The 17,203-nt window shown below is 49.2% G+C and overlaps 1 protein-coding gene across 5 annotated transcripts in view; it reads right to left on the bottom strand.

Annotated features, from left to right (window-relative positions):
- Positions 1–17,203, bottom strand: part of TOX2 (TOX high mobility group box family member 2) — a 132,971-nt gene that overhangs the window by 102,653 nt on the left and 13,115 nt on the right. The window contains exon 1 of one of the 5 annotated variants that reach the window (XM_077873250.1): positions 1,769–1,909. The exons of 3 other annotated variants lie outside the window; for them this stretch is intronic. In XM_077873250.1, the coding sequence (XP_077729376.1) occupies positions 1,769–1,894 (126 nt within the window). In that variant the 5' untranslated portion in view covers positions 1,895–1,909. Of the gene's footprint in view, positions 1–1,768; positions 1,910–17,203 lie in introns of those variants that run through there. One more of the 5 variants, XM_077873255.1, reaches the window with a different exon arrangement.

The raw sequence follows: 17,203 nt of genomic DNA, 5'->3' as shown, positions 1-17,203 counted from the left end.
TTACTGGGCGGCTATTATCCCAAGACCCCACCAATACAATGCTAGTATTTAGAAAGCTGTTCAGGAAGCATAAAAAATAAGAGTCGGTTCTGTTTCAAGACAGCCAGTAAGTCCCTGTAATTAATTCCTCTCCCAGTCAAGAGACCATGGACATAACCAGAGACATAGAGAAATTGGTACTAGACAGGGCTATGAAGTAGAATGTGGCTCTGAATCCAAGCTCCCTAAGAAGAGAACCAGAATATAAGAGTCTCTGGTCATAAGCACAAGGGGGAGAGGTCCCCAGGTCACATGCACGGGCATATCCGTGCACACACACACACAGTGTTAGCCATGAAGTTCTCTAAAGCAGAACCAAGGGTTTGGGTCATTTGTTCATTCACTTGCTCAACATTTGTGGAGGTCCTACCACATATAAGGCAAAGTGCTAGACAGTATGTGTATGCACGCACACACACAATCATCACAATACAGGGGAGGTATCAGTGTTCCCATTTTATGGATAAGGACACTGAGACTTGCAAGGCTCAAGAAGCTTGCCCTATGTCACAGATTGTATTTGTGGCAGAGTGAGATCTGAAACCAGAATCTAACCCAGACCCTGGCACACAGGAGCCAGTCCCTGGCTACCTTCTCAGTGCCTGGCTGGCTCCAAAGCATTCCCCAGCAGACCGAAGGCCTGTGGCCTCTTGCCTTTGACCCAGCATGCAGAAAGTGGTGATCATGTAGGGGGCACAGAAGCTCCTGTTTCTTGGTCTCTCTCAGTTTGCCCGGGACATTCCAAGCAAGGGAAAGCAGGCATGAGAGGGTGGTTTCTGTTTCTGGGACACATGTGCACAAAGCTAATTTTTCAACAAGCACTGTGATAAATCAGAGCACCAGAAGAGGTCAGGCCTCCTGCTCAGCTGGGTGCAGCCCTGTCACCTGCAACAAGCCCCACCCCCAAATCAGCCAACACCCTCCACAAAGACCATCTCCCCAGCAACAGCTGGAAAATGCCATCAATGTTAGGTTTCTGCATTCAAAATCTCTGTCACCTAGTACATGGGTATGTATTTGCCCTTAAATCTGTGACAATGTCCTTCCTCATCTTTTGCTGTCCTTGCTTTTACAATGGAATGGCAATTGGAGAGCCCAACTGGTTATTTTTCAATATCCTTAATGGACAAAAGGAAAAGGTGGTACTTGAAAATTTGGGGTAAAGTTTTATTGATTCCACAAACTCCAAAATTCAATGAAAGAAGGCAGCTCAAACTTTATTCATAGTGACAGCCCCAGCTACTCCTTATCCCTCCTGCCTTGAAAAGCCCTTCTCACTCCTCACTCTAGATATCTTCTGGGCTCCTACCATACCATGTGCTATCCTCATCCTTTGTTTCTGGTCTGAGTTGGCCAACCCCCCCACTCACACCTGGCCAGGCCCACTGCAAGGTGTGCTGGATGGATGGATGGATGGATGGATGGATATAGATGGATGGATGGATGGATGGATGGATGAACAGATGCTTCCTGAGCATGCTGGGCACCTCACCTCTGATGCTCAGGGTGCCAAGACCTGCCCCTCCAGGGGCCAATCCCAGCCACTTTCAAAATTCCTTTTCAAGAAGGAGCTGCCAACTGCAGGCCTCCTGGACCCTCCAAAGCATTGTCACTCCATAAGGTGACAAGCACCAGTCCAAGCCCCTGCCTGCCCCCACCCAGGCACCGTCTCTCTTCACCCTACAGCAACGGCCTGACCACCTCCACCGCAGGAGCACCCGCTGCTTACCTTCTGCTGAAACACACCTGCAATGCACCAGCGTCTTGCAAGTAGAAGGAGCCCGAGTCTCATTCCACAGAAGCCCTGGCAGCGAGAGAACGCGCCCGCGACAGCCTCTGTGCGATTCTGCTGCATAATCAGCAGAGAAAGAGAAAAAATGCCAGAAATAGCAAGCTTTATAAGCCCTCCTGACAAGTCTTGGTCCTCTATTGGCTGGAGGCCCGGCACCCCCGCCCCCCATCCCATTCCTATAAGGTGAAATGGAAAAACCTGTTATTTAACCTCTTTTATCAAAATCCATCTCCTATCCCAATCTGGGCCTGAGTGTTCCGAGCTCCTGGCAGCGGTCTCCACACCAGGTCTCAGGGAGCGGAAGGGGAGGCAGCCTTCCCCACTCACGCACACTGCCTCGGGAGCAGGTATTGAGCTGGAAAGGCTTCTGGAAGGCAGCCTAGCAGCACCTGTCAACATGTGAAAGTTGCATGCCATCTCATTTGGCAATCAGACTTCTGAGCGTCCGTCCTGCAGACATACTTGCGCTGGTGTGCACAATGCATGCCCACAGATGTTGCTTGTTACAGACAAGAATGAGGGGCATGCAAAACGTCTAAAACCAGGCTCAGGTTGAACAGAGTAAAATATATCCATTCTATGGAATGTGAGGGAATGAGGAAGGTCTGCAGGTGCTGACTTGGGACCCTTTGGAAGAAAAAGTCAAAGACATGATCCCATCTTTACAAAAACAGTAACTGTGTGTGTGTGATATGCCCTGTCAGAGATGCCAAACAGAACAGCGGTCATCTGCAGAGTAGGAGAAGGAGGTATTTTTCATCTGCTACTTTTCTCTTTTTTGTCTAATTTTTTTTCTTTTTTTCTTTTCCACAAGCATGCACGGCATTTGTGTGTTTTGTTTTGTTTTGTTTGTTTTGTTTTGTTTTGTTTGACATTTGTAATTTAAAACAAAAAAAATGGGGCAGCCCGGGTGGCTCAGCGGTTTAGCGCTGCCTTCGGCTCAGAGCCTGCTCCTGGAGACCCGGGATCGAGTCCTGCATGGAGCTTTTCCCTCTGCCTGTGTCTCTGCCTCCCTCTCTCTCTCTCTCTCTCTCTCTCTCTCTGTGTCTCTCATGAATGGATAAATAAAATCTTAAAAAAATAAAATAAAAAATTAACCAAAAATATAAGAGCCGCCCTAGTTCCTTCCCACTCCTCTGATGCCAGCAGGCCGAGGGCCGAGGCTGGATCAGGCCTGGGACAGCACTGGCCTGAGGAACTATGGATTCCCCTGTAACGGCCTTAGTTTTCACACAGGTGCAGTTAATTCAGGGCTCCATGAGGAATGTGGACTCGAGTAAGACAGAACTGGGTTTAAATCCTAGCTGTGCTAGCTTCCCTGAGCCTCAGTTTCTTCATTTGTAAAATGGGGATGACAGTACCTATTAAGTGCCATGTACTGTGCCAGGTGCTGTTAAACCAGTTTTAATTTTTGGACATTTCAGAAACACCAAAGGCTGCGGAGGAAGCCTCACATAGCTGAGGGCATCCAGGACTCAGTGAGAGGAGTTCTAGAAGTATCCCACTACCGAACACTTATATCAATAATAAATTAAGTGATAAGGAGAAGGACCCAGGTAACAAATGGTGACAAAGAGGACCAGTGCTCAGGCTTCTGCATGAGGAGGGGGTGGAGGGATCAGAAAGGGCTCCAGAGAGGAAGAGTTCTGTGTTCATGCCTCTGCACCTTTCTCATGCTGTTCTCTCTGCCTGGATCGTGCTCACCCAGATGCTCCCTCACACAATCGACTTCTCATCCTTCATTCACATTCTGCTTGGAGATCTCCTTCCTCCCCAGAGAGGGCTCCTCTGACCCACCCACACTGAGTTCCTTTCTTCCTAGCACATCACTCCAATGGCTTCTGCTTATTTGTTTTGATGGCTTTCACTTCTGTTTATTGCTCACCTTTCCTCACTAGGCTGTGAGCTCCATGATGACCAGGACTCTGTAGAGCCTTGCTCATCTCTGGGTCTCGGCTCCTAGCAGAGGCCCTGACACACAGCAGATGCTCAACAAACAGAAAGTACACACAATCTGTAGATCCAAGGCCCAGATCCCAGTGCATGGATCCTTGTGTGAAGGAAAGGGAAAGAGAGATTTTGTACTATGACATAAAGATGGAAATTTCAGATATATCAAAGAGCTGGAAACACACACACAAAGCTGGGAGGGTACTATAAAAGCTCATCCATGAATGCTTCTATAGGCTTAAGATGGGAAAGGACTTCCTAGGCCCCATGCATTTGCACACAGATATTTATTCTTTGTTGTAACATTATTTATAAGAAAATGGAAATAAGAATAATACAACTGAGGGCCACCTGGGTGGCTGTTACTTGAGCATCTGACTCTTGATTTTGGCTCAAGTCCTGATCTCAAGCTCCATGTCAGGCTCCATGCTCAGTGTGGAGTCAGCTTGTCCCTCTCTCTCCCCTCTGCCCCTCTTGTCACTTTCTCTCTATCTCTCAAATATATAAATAAAAGATCTTTAAATATCACACTGTTGCTGTTTTAAAAAAAGAATAAAATCCATTGATAGGGTATTGGTTAAATAAATCACAACTCTGTACAATGGAATACTATGCAGCCATGAAAAATGATCTGCATTCACTGATAATGAAAAAAGCCCATATTAGTGTTGGATATTGAACTTTCTAACTGGAGACCAGAGACTCCAACAAGCAAAAGGTATAACTGATGGTTACAGAGAAAGTGTGAAGGTAAAAAGCCTTCAATTATCATTTACTAACTCATTCACTCAACAGCAGTTACTGTTCCCTTTGGCTAGTCCCCACTCCATGCAGGGCATGTTCCAGACACAAGGGCAGTGTGTGATCAGGACACTGTCCTTGCCCCCAAAGACATCTGAGCTCAGGCACGAAGGGGAGAAATTAGTACATAAGGGAGACAGTGCTCATGGCTAAGAGCCTCAGGGTTATCGGCTAAGGGAGGGCTTCACAGAAAAGGTGTCATCTGAGCTGGGGATTGCAGGAGGGGCAGTGTTGGGTATACTGAAGGGAGGAAGCATGTTAAGAGGCAGAGGTGGGGTGACACAGGACAGATGCAGAAAGTCCCTGCATTCTCCATCAAATGCTGGCCTCCACCACATGCAGGAAAGGGAATCTGAGAGCTGAGCCTGGGAATAGAAGATTCTGGACTTGACTCTGCCACTCATGACCTAGAAAGAGGAATTCTGGGGTTGTGACCATGCTGTGCCCCAGGTATGTGGTTACAGAATGGCTTCCCAACCTGGACTCACCCTGAGAGTGAGTCCCCATTAAACATCTGGGCCACGGTACCCAGTTGAGGGGGTCTGAGCTCTACAGACCCTCTGCTTAACTCCTTCTGGGGTGGAGCCAGGGAGGCTCTGTACCTTAACAGAGCTCAGCATTTTTTATTTTATTTATTTTTTTTATTTGGGGGCATTTGGGGGCAGCTCGATGGTTATGGTTCAAAACAAGGAGAGATGACTCAGCTTCATGTGAAGGAGCAGAAGCCTTTTGGAAAAGATATTTCTGTTTTAATGCTTCTCTCTTCTCAGCCACAGAGGCCGCTAATCCAGGCTGCCTTGTTCTTGACATTCAACCGTTCCCAGAGTAGGGGCAGGACAAGGGCCAGGCTCCAGGAACCAGACTGCCCAAATCTGAATCCTGGCACTACCCCCTTACGAACTAAGAAGATCTGGACAAAGTTATCCCCTCTGAGCCTGTGTTTACTTAAGACTGCTTTGAGGGGTCTTTGTGCAAAGCCACTATCACTCATAGAAAGGGCCTGGTCCCATGCCTGGCACAAAGTGAGTGGGTGATAAATATCACTATTAGTAGCAACAGGGACCTGTGCTGAGCTCCTACTGTGCCTGGATTATCTCAATCCTTACACACCGCCAAGCACAAGTTCCCGTATTACAGATGAATCGGCCTGGGTTCAAAGCAAGTTGCTGACTTGAGTTTCCATCTTCCCATTCAAGACGGTCAGTGCACACACCCTGGGACAACTTAGAAGTGAATCGGTACAAGCCCTTTCTTTCTGTCTGACTCTGCACAGCAGCAAAACGCACATCAGCTCCTCACTGCCTTTATCTGCAAAATGGGCACAATATTCTGAAGTTGTTGTAATATCCTAGTCACAGCTTAATAAAAATAATTCCATGAAGGTGCTTCGAAATCTTCTATGTTGGAATGCCTGGCTGGCTCTGTTGGTTGGGCTTCTGCCTTTGGCTTGTCATGATCCTGGGGTCCTAGGATCGAGCCCTGCATGGAGCCTGCTTCTCCCTCTGCCTGCTGCTCCCCCTGCTTGTGCTCTCTCTCTGTCAAATAAACAAAATCTTAAAAAACAAAAATAAATACAACTTCCATGTTATGACATCATTCCTCTGGAACAAGGAGTCAACAAAAAGCTGAGCTCTTCATGTACAATATCCCAAGGGGAGTCATGAAGCTGTTTGGAAAAGCACCTTCATGAGTCTGGAGAAAATGAGAAAGATGTATGAGGGCATGCAAATAAAATAAAAGGACTTTAAAATGACCCACCATTCTAATGGCCACCCTGCACCGTGATATTAACACAGGGTCTCTCAAACTTTTGTCCTGGAACCAATTTCAAAAAAAGAAAAAAAAAAATACCCCAATGCAGGTGAACACATGGAAACCAAGACAGTCAAAACCTTTTCCGTCCTCTTCCCCTGCATTGCCCTGAAGTACATGCTGACAGGGCAACCTTAATAGTAACTGACTAATTGTAAACCCTATGATTACCAGGGTTGATTTCCATGGAACTTCCTTTTACAGCATGGAGAACCTCTCTGGAGCGTAATTGCCAAGTTCAATTTTAGCTCCGTCACATCCAACCATCGCTGCTAACTAAAGCGGCTGCTTCCTTGCCAGGTAAGCCGTAATGAAGTCGGCTCCCTGCTTAATTTCACAATATTGTGATGCCCCCGTCAGCACCTGTAAGTGCTGAGAAGCTCTGAGCTGCTGTTAAATAAATCTCGCCCAAGGGAAGTGATTAAAGCCACTTTGTGCCTCTGATGCCTTCTGGATCCTGCCCCCTTCCCCCGGGGCATTGTGGTTGCTCCAGTCCTGCATGCCTCCTGCCCCAAAACGCGTGCCACCCTGGGGCCACACTGCATACCTGAGGCTACACTGGGCCCTGCCTCCCTTCATCCTCTGTAGATGCCCCCCACTCCCCTGCCACAGCCCTGTCAGCATTCGAACTCATGTCGGACTGCACGGAGGGAGTCTCACTTGAATGGCCCTCACACAACCTCCCACTGCACCACCTGTACTCCTTTGTGGGGCTTATGCACAACACCACATTCCAACCTCATTTCATCACAGTGCCCCAATGGCCTTGGCGTCTGTCCTGTTAGGAAGCAGCTTCCACCCCTTGCACACAGAACTCCCCTCAACTGAGTTCCAACAGTACAACTGTACCCCGGGCACTGGCAGGTATATTTGGCCTGACTTTGTGCAGACTTCAGCTTTTGTCCAGAAACTGATAGGAGCAAGCTATGACCGGGCAGAGGGGTGAGAGCTGTGCCCTCTGAGCACCCACTACTCACTGGGAATGTACCAGGTACTTTCTACCCATGTAATAATCCCCACAATCAGCCAGAGCAGCAAGGGAGCAAGGTCTCAACCCCTCGCTTTATATTTGGGGAAACTGAGGTCTGAGAACTTCCATGGGGCTGGTGAGAGGAATTTCTTTCAGCTCCAAACGCCAGTTAAGGCTCTGTTTCTCGTGAGGACCTGCTAAGCCTCTTCCCCTTGGTCAAAAAAATCATGGAGTAAATCTATTTCCCTTTTCACTCATCTGCCAGGAAGCCCAGAGCCAGATTTACAGGCCAATTTCCATAAGACCCCAGGGCCAACAAATCTGCTTTCATTTTCCAAATTCAATAGAATTTGTTCTATTTTATATTTTCCTTGGCTCTAGTTTTGTAATGTATCATATATGCCTCTATATCTTCCTATGTGTTCTTGTTACTGAAAAACCAAAAATAAACAAGCAACCACCAAAAATGAGACTCTGAGAGGTTAGGTAGTGTCCCAAGGACCCACAGTGGGCCCAGCAGAGGTCTTCCTACTACTATCTGACCCCATCTTCTTCCCCTACCCAACCAAAAGCAGTTTCTGCACATCTGCTTCCTGCCAAGCACAACAGGTCCTGCTACATCAATACTAATTTCCCAACATGAAGTAACAGTAATAATAGCACATACTCTGTCCTGGGTACTGTTCCTGCATTTACATATGTTGGTTCTCAAGACAACCTTGTTAGGTAGATGCGATTATTATCCCCATTTTACAGAGAAGGAAACTAAGGCATGGAGAAGGTAAGTAACTTGCTGGAAATACACAGCTAATAAGTGTCATAAGCAGGATTGGAAGTAAACTTCTGCTCACTATGGTGCTGTCAACGGAGTCACCAAATCCGTCATTTTACAGGTAAGGAGACAAGGTTACAATAGACAATAGGTTCACCCAAGCCTGGGCTTTGACTATCAGGTATGGATGGCTGCAGATGTAGAGGGAGAAGCCAGGGGCTCCAGGAAGTTCCCCTCTCAATATCCAGCCAAGGCAAAGCCATGCTTCTAGAAGGGAGGGTATAAGCCTGCTCCTGCCAGATGTGCACAAGGAGGCTTCCAGACAGAAACACAGGGACTAGAAACCTTTGGGGTTTCCGAGGCCACCTCGGTCCCCTCCACTATGAACACCCTGGACCTCTGCGGGGTGGGATGGGCATTGCAAGCCAGCTGCCTCCACGTGGCAAGCTGACAAACACACTCCTCCCGGCCACACCAGTGTCGGGGCCCCAGTTCAGCCAAAGGCAATATGGAAATGAGTTCTGAAACAAGAAGACACCAGGTTCAAATCCCAGCTCTGCCCCTTACTAGCTGTGAACCCTGGGTAAGGGTGAGCCTCTCTGCATTAATGTCACCACCTTGCTAGATGTCACCACCTTGCTGGCCCACTGGCCCTTGCCCTCCCTCCTAGGGTAGACGCCTTGCTGTTTCAGCTCTCTGCCTCCAAAAGGGTCATGGCAACTTCTTCTAGGGCATCAGTCAGGAGATGCCAGAGGGAAGGAGACAGCAGGGGGGTTTACTCCAAATTATCCCACTCAGGACATGCTTTCTGGGACAAGACTGAAAAAATAAAATTAAATAATGAAATGTGAGATTGAACAGAAACCCAAAGTGAGGACTGATTTTGCTAGAACCACTCAGTCCTACCTCAGGCAGGCAGGGAAGGAGGGCTAATAGAGTCCCCATGGCTTGCGCCATCACTAGAGGCCATCTACAGCAGGACAGGGCTGCCCGCCCATGTGATGCCTCCTGGTTACCATGGTTTCTGTTTATTCTGGGGCCTGGTAAAGAGGAGTGTTTGCTATACTCTGACTTGCAGTCACCGAGCTCCCGGCACTGTCCTCGGCTGCACACAGGCAAGAGCCTGCATGCAGAGAGGAGAAGCACTATGATTAACCTGGCCCCACAGGCCCCTCCCCACCCAACCTGAGGTGGATGGAACCAGGCCCCATTTTCAGATGAGAAAACCAAGGCCTGAGGCTAGTGGCACTTGCCCAGAATTTCAGGGCAATACCACAAGGAGCAAGGATTCAAACTCGAATTTGTCTGACTTATCCCATTTCTCCATTTCTGTGCTGCTCACTTATGATCATTATTCTGGCTCCCAGCAACCTCAGACTTTTTCTGAAACTGCACCCCCTGATATGCCTTGAGAGAACCTGCTGAAGGCTCAAGGACAGTAAAGGCAGTAAGCAGGTGGTTCCCCAGGGGGCTGGATACTCAGGTCCTCACACCAGATCTGACATTCTCCATTCAGGGTCCAAAGATCACTGGCCAACAGAACTAAATCCAAACCCTGTACTTCACCCAGCATCCCAGACCCACCCCTCGATCCTACACATCTGACCTCTCCCTCACTGCCCCCTCGCCCTTTCCAATGCTCAAATCTCTCCTCTTGTATAAGGATTTGCTGGGTGACCGTGTGAGCATCAATCTCTCCCTTGTCCCAAAGCCCACCAAGCCCAGCCACCCTGTGTATAAGCTGCTGATGGAAAGGTCTCTCCCTACCTCCCTCCTAAGGCTGTGTCATGTGGGGGCTGGTCAGAGGACATCTATGAACCAGAAGTTCCTTTCTCAGACCAAGCATGCTGACACTTATAGGGAACTGGCACTTCAAGGAGTGCTCAAATGTGCCAAGTCTCTCCTTCCACAGGGCCTTCGCACATGCTGCCCTCTCTATCTAGAATGCTGCTCTTGCCCCATGTGGCAACCTGTCTACCTACAATTCCTGAAGTTCCCTCTGACTCCCCCCCCCCATTACCCGGCCTCGTAGCACACGTGTAGCTCTCCTAATTGACCCTGCCATGCTCACATTTTGTGTTTCATTGTGTCATTATACATCTTTAGTTCACCCTGGAGTTCCCACCCCAGTGCCTAGTACACAGCAGAGGCTTCATAAAAATGTCTGTTGTCAGCCACAGTAGATTACAAAGATGACCACAGGTCCTCCCATTTCTACATGCCTGCCCTCTGCACAGTGATGTCACTGCTCTTCTTACCAAAAGATGGGAGTCTTTTTCTTCCCATCTTGAAGCCAGGCTTAGCCATGTGACTTTATTTGGCCACTGAGACAGCAACAAATGTGCCACAAGGAAAAGCCTGAAAAGCATGTGTGCACTGGAAGGTCTCACTCTTGCAGCCTCAGGAGCCCCGGAGCACCTAGTGAGTGAAGGAGCCTGAGCTAGCCTGCTGGAAGAAGAGGTCTGGAGGAAAGCCGAGCCAACCATCAGCCAGCTCCCAGCCAGCAGTCTGCCAACTGCCAAACAGGTGAGTGAGGCCATCCTAGATCACCCAGCTGCCAGGTAACCAGCCAAGTGGTCACAGATGCAGGAGGGAGCCCTGCAGAGACCAGCCAGCCAGACAGTCCTCCAGCCAACCCACAGATTGTGAGCTAAATAAAACAGCGGTTGCTTTAAACAACTAATTTTGGGTGGCTTGTTAGGCAGCAACTAATAGGAGCTAACAGTAGAGCACTGGCCATGATATTCTCACAGCCAAAGAACAAGTGTCTGGTCTATAGAGTATCAAGTTGAGAACAATACAAGCCTCTTGGGAGGTGGAAAGCAGCTAGGGGGGATGAGGCTCAGGCTTCTGGGTTTGAGTCTGGACAAGGTGAGCATTCACCTCTGTCTGCAATGAGAATAATATACTCTATGCCAAGTCTAGGTTGGGATGGTTTGACTCTAAGCAGGGAATCCCTTTCCCCCAGGGAAGCTAAAGATCTGCATATGTTACAGAATAAAGATCATGACTTTGGGGCTGGACAGGTTCTGGTTCATGATCCACTCTCCTACCTGCAGGCTGTGTGACCTTAGACAATTTTCTCGACCCCTCTAAGCCTGTGGTGTCACCTATCCGCTGTTTGTGACATGGTAATAACAACATGTAACTTGCGGGACTATTGTGAGGGTTAAAGAACACAGTATACATAAGACACCTGGCATACAGTAGGTATTCAATAAACAGTAGCTCCTCCTCTGTCACCACCCCAGCCTAGTGGGTACCTCTCCCACTACCATCTTAGCCCTGCCACCCCACTTGGCAGTAACAGTTTCTATGGTTGTTATCAGCATCTTATGCCAGGTGCCAAGTTGTGACTGTAGCTTACATAACATCCTGAAAAAAGAGAAAGAGATAGAGAGAGAGAGAGGTTTATGTGAAGAATGAGAAAGAGCTGGATGTTGCCAGCTTTGACTGGGGGAGAAAACTTAGGCCACGGATAAGAGAGTAAGGAAGGCTGAAGATGATTCAGACCCGAATCCTCAACCTCAAAGTCTTGACACACCCAAGTCCACGTCTATGTCCATCTAGGATGACGGTCTGTGGTCTTTCCTCCCTTCACCTCCCAGGTGCCAGCATGCGCTTGGGGCTGGCTGCACAGGAGGAGAGAGGCAGGAAGGTGGGCTTATCCAAGCAGCAAGGCAACCAGCTCTTACCTACCCTGAGATCACTGGATAGCACTGGGATTCCAGGGCCCCTGTACCACAAAGCCCCTACAGCAAATGTGGAAGTCCCTCTGCCCCAAGGACCCCAAGCACTAAGAAAGTGGTCTACAGAAAGGGTCCAGGAAGGACTCCAGGCCCCGACCCCAGATGTACATGTACACACACACACACACGCACACACATACTGATGAATCAGGGAAGACAGATATGTGGGGAAGGTGGCCCAGTGGGGGTTGGGAAGGGCCCCCAAGCAAAGGGTGCAACACTGGCTTACTTCCCTTGCACACATCACACCTGCCCCAAAGCCCTCCGTGGCTCCCCACTGTAGGACCCAAACTCCAAGGCCTGGCATTGAGTGCCCTTCCCAAGCTGCAGGTTTTGTCTCCTCTTCCACACTAGCCTGTACCCATCCAGACAGCTATGCCACAGTTCCCCAAGCCACCCGTCCCCTTGGCCTTGGCCACACCCTCTCCCTGCTTGTTGATGTCATGGAGGTCAAGAATGGGGGTCTTAGCAAATAGGTTCAGGTTCCAGTCCCAGTGTGACAATGGCCCAGTCACCTGACTTCCAGTGCCTTCGTTTATCTGCACAGTAGGATCAGCTTCTACTCCCAAATGTGGTTATGAAGAATAAATAAATAAGTAAAACACCTATCCCATGGTACACATGAAATTAGTGGCTCTTCTGTTCTCCCTTCCTCTATATGTGCCCATCTTACCGTTCTTGGAGGTCCTGCCTAAATACCTCTGCCAGGAAGCACTCCCTGAGCACTGCAGGTCTCAGGGATTCTCTCCTCGACCCTGTTGTCTCTCCCTCCCTCTCCCTCCCCATCTCTTTCAATCTCCCTCTCCCCGTGCGGGGGAGGGGGGGGCGTGCCCTTCCCCTCCCCCCCATCCTTCTCTCTCTGCTCCCTTTCTCTTCCCCCTCCTTGGGCTCTGAAGCAAGAGTTGTCTACCCTGTGCAGACCCTCACCTATCCACCCATCCCTACCTGCAGGCTCTATCACAACCTAAGGACAAGGACCAAGGACCAATCACAACCAAACCATGTGAGGCTGTAGCACAAACAGTGCCCAGAGAGCAGACGTGGCTTACCCAAGGTCACACAGCAGAGTTCAAACAAAAGCCAACAGTCCTGGCTCCCCTTCCACACTCCCAAAGCTATTCTCAGATGATGATACAGTGTGTGGATGCTGATGGATCCCACCAAGATCCCTCTTTTCAGGCTGTGCATCTATCCTCCAGTGGCTGTGAATGCTAATGCCCCCTCCTTTGCAGAAGTACCCTTGGCTGACAGGAGAAAAGCATAGGAAGTATGACACCTCTCCCCCAGCCCTCCCTGAGGAAGCCCATGGCCAGGAACCCACTGACAAGGGTGTGCAAAAGACCACCACCAGGATTCCCCATGGAATCGGGCTGAAGCAGATCTCCAGCTGAGACCACCTCCTTGCTCACCTCCTCCCCCAGGGCTTCCTGGGTCCCTCAAGCCCTTTCTAGGGAGAGTACTCTTTCACCAACATCCTTGTCTCGGGCTCTGCTTCTAGAGAGCTCAGTCTGACACAGAGGCCTTGGTTCTCAAATTGTGGTCCACTGACCAGCAACTCAGCATCTCCTGGACCTTGTTAGGCCCTCAAAATCTCTGGCCCCACTCCAGGTCTACTGAATCAGAATCTGCATTTTAATAAGACCCTGTGTGATTTCCATGCCTGTTAAAGGTTGGGAAGCTCTGGCCTAAGGTAGGTAGTTACCAACCAACTGTGGGGGCCATTCCGCGAACATGGTCTGAACAAAACGTGCCTATCTGTTGCAGCAGTTATACAGCTAAGGTGGTGTTATCCAACCCTGATGACTGACTGTGGAAGTGAGCCAGGTAGTATGGACATAATCACCCCAACCACCAGTGTGTCATCTCCGTGGCCCATGCTCCAGTAAGTGTGAGTTTCAACGGTTCCACAGTGCAAGTTCCATGTCCTTCTGGCTTGAGCTCCAGCCACACATGCCTCACTCTGTCCCCAGAATTCTGTTTCTCTTTGCAACTAGTCCAGTGTCTGCATTAGTCAATTAAAGACTTTGCATCTACCCCTTCTTGGGGAGACCCCCGCCTCCAACACCAGACAACCATGAAAGGCTCCCCAAGGGCATCCCTAGAGAAGATGCTAGAAAGAGGAGTGGTTAAGATTCTCCAGGGTCCTGGGGGATGCAGGGAGGGGGAAGGTGGACACAGATGTCTCTGCCTTGGAAAGAGGAACTGCTGGCCTGCCCGGAGTCAGAAACCCCTCTTCTGAGGCCCCACTCCAGACACCCTAGGGCATGAGCCCCTCATCCCCGTGTGAGCCCCTCAGAGTCCCTCTAAGGGGATGTCCGTGACCTTTGCAAAACTGAAGGCAATAACCAAGTCCTATGTGCTGAACAGACCCCAGGGCCGGTCCCGGAGGCTGCGATAATCCACACGCGTGTTTGGACAGGAGCACCCTGCAAAGCTCAGTCAACGCTGCCTGTTGCCTGAGGAGGGAAGCGGTTCACCTTTTGCTAATCGTTCTAATTCATTTTTTATTACTAACTTTCCTATTTTCTGTTTGCCATCTGATTGAAGATATTACCAAAGGCATTTAAACAGCATCAGACTGTACCACAATGGCAAACATAACTCTTTTTATTGAAATCTGCATTAATATACATATAATTCCCTGATCACAAAGACCTCATGGTCCACATGTTAGACCCTCCGTGAAGGCAGATTTGACAAGAGGCACACGCACAACTGAAGGTTCTTCAGAAGACAACAGGACACGCCAGGAGGGTGCGACAAAATGGGTGCTTCCTTGTGCGGCTAGGGAACGTAGATGACTGTTCTGGAAAATGGCATGACAGCTGAATCAAGAGCCCTAAAAGTGCTCACTCCTTCTGACCCAGGGGTTCTACTCTGGCCCAGAACCAACAGCCTGGGTCTTTCTGCAATGATGGGAATGTTCTGCACAGGCCGGTGGTTACAGAGCACTTAAAATATGGGTAGCGTGACTGAGGAATTAGGTTGGATTTGATCTGGTTTGATGTTAAACCAAAACAGCCTCATGTGGCTAGTGGCTCTCCCGTTAGTGCGGCGAGCCAGCATCAATTCTCTCCTAAACCACAGCAATCACCTCCCTCTGTCCTCCTGCATCCACTCTTGCCCTCCCCCATCCAATGTGTTGACAGTCACCAAGGTCCTTCTAACTGCTCCCACTGCTCTTGAGACACAGTCCAAGCTCCCAGACATGGCCTCCAAGGGGACAGAGAGCACCCCAGCTCTCAGGGAACCCAAAGTGTTCCACGTGCTGCAAGGGCAATGACAGCAGCAGAAGGGAAGGCAGGGAAGGCCTCCTTCCTGTGGGAAGGCACTTGAGAAGAAACTTAAAAGATATGGGTGCAGAAGTCAGCCAGGTAGGTGGGCAATGCCCCACACGGAGGCAGAGCAGTTAGAGTTGCTCTGATGGATCCCCACCATCACGAAGCTGAAGTTCTAGGGGCAGATGCGGGACATAAACAATAAACATAACGAACAGGCAAATTATACACCATGAAAAGAGAAAAGACAAAACAGGTAAGGGCAGGTCAGGGGCTTCTGGGGGGAGCCAGCTGGGGCAGAACAGTTTGTGGCTCTGAATCTTCAGGACGAGACACACCCAAATCAACACTGCTCTTGAGTCTGCATGGTGCGACAGTGGCAGGGGACCTTCTCGCATTCCCTAAACTTTCTGGCAGGTAACATAATCTTCATGATTTACAGTTTAATAAAAAGAGAAGGGGGCAATAACTTCAGGAGAGAAGGCACCAAAAAATTCCTGCTTGCTCAACAGAAATGTTCCCACGAGCTGGGGATCTTGTTATCTCTGAAGGCCAGACTGACTGTGCCCCAGATACCCAACACAGGCGAGTGGGAGCTACATCTCCCTCCCGAATGCACCAAGGTCACCACCAGCAGGGACACGGGAAGGGGACAAAACAAGGGCCTGAGGTCGGCCAGTCCTTGCCCCAGAAGTCAAGCATTGATTAAAATATGTGAGGATTTTCAATATCAGCCCTCTTGACTCTACTTCAACTCTCTTCCTTGGGCTCAGCAGCAGGTGAGGGTGGCATGTCATTACAATGGGAATTCATATTTATTAACAGTTGCAGGCCCCAGGGCCCCTGGCTGGCTCAGTCCGCAGAGCGTGCAACTCTTGATCTCAGAGTTGTAAGTTCGAGCCCCATGTTTGGAGTAGAGATTACTTACATGAATAAATAAAAACATAAAACCAAAATAAAATACTTGCCGGCACCAGACACTGCCTCTCACATGTATATGTTTAATCGTCCTGACAACAATGCACAAATAAGACAAGTAAGGCCCAGAGACAATGAGTGATTTATTCTTGGAAACACAGCCTAGGATATGTTATAGTGGCCATCTTCTGGAACGTATAGCCTCCACTCTGATTCATTCATTTTTTTCAACAACTTTTTATTGAGCACCTACTACACAGACACCATACTAAGGTACTGGGGACTCATTGGTAAAGAAAACAAACATACCCCCCCCCCAGTGGTCTAGAAGATGGAACAGACACTCAAGTAATCTCATAGAAACATCATGCAATGGGGAAAAATACACTAGAAGCTGTGATGGAGAATAATGGGATAAGCAGAGTGATGGGGAGGTCAGAGTCTTTGAGAAGGCAAAGAAAAATGAACAGGAGCCAGCCATGTGAAGAATGAAGGCAAAAAACATTCCAGGCAAAGGGAACAGCATGTGCAAAGCCCCTCAGCCTAAAAAGAGCACCGCGGGGGAGACAGGGAGGGGAGAGGAGTAAGAAGACCAGGGTGGCTAGAATGGAGTCAAGGAGGGGGAGGCTGGCTTTGCTCACTACCATATCCCCAGCAGGAAGCCTGGTGCCTCAGACAGAGCAGCTGGTAATAAGGCTGGAAAAGCAGGCAGGGGCTAGATTGCACCAGGATTTATGGACCCAAAAAGGCATTTGATGTTATCTACACACCAGGGAAAGCCATTGGAAGGTCTGAAGCAGAGGCCTGATTTAGGCAAGTAAGACTTCACCAAGGCATAACAGAGAGCCATTGTGTGGTTTTGCCCAGAGAAATGACAGGATTCAATTTACACATCAGAAAGATCTTGATCGTGGCCTGGGTAGCTCCTCAGCTCATCCTGATGTGTGACTTGTGGTCACTGAATAGTAAATGTCTCCCAAAACCAAGTATCCCCAGCTGGCATGTGGGAGGTAGCCGCCTTTCAGAAAAGCAAGACAAAGCAGCAAATGACAGGATGTGTTGATGGAGCATCAGATGGGCACAGGGCTGTCAGCAGATGGAAAATTGTCCCAGAGAACGCCT

Source organism: Canis aureus, chromosome 26 (assembly GCF_053574225.1).
Source record: "Canis aureus isolate CA01 chromosome 26, VMU_Caureus_v.1.0, whole genome shotgun sequence".
NCBI lineage: Eukaryota > Metazoa > Chordata > Mammalia > Carnivora > Canidae > Canis > Canis aureus.
This window is presented reverse-complemented; position numbering and strand designations above follow the sequence as displayed.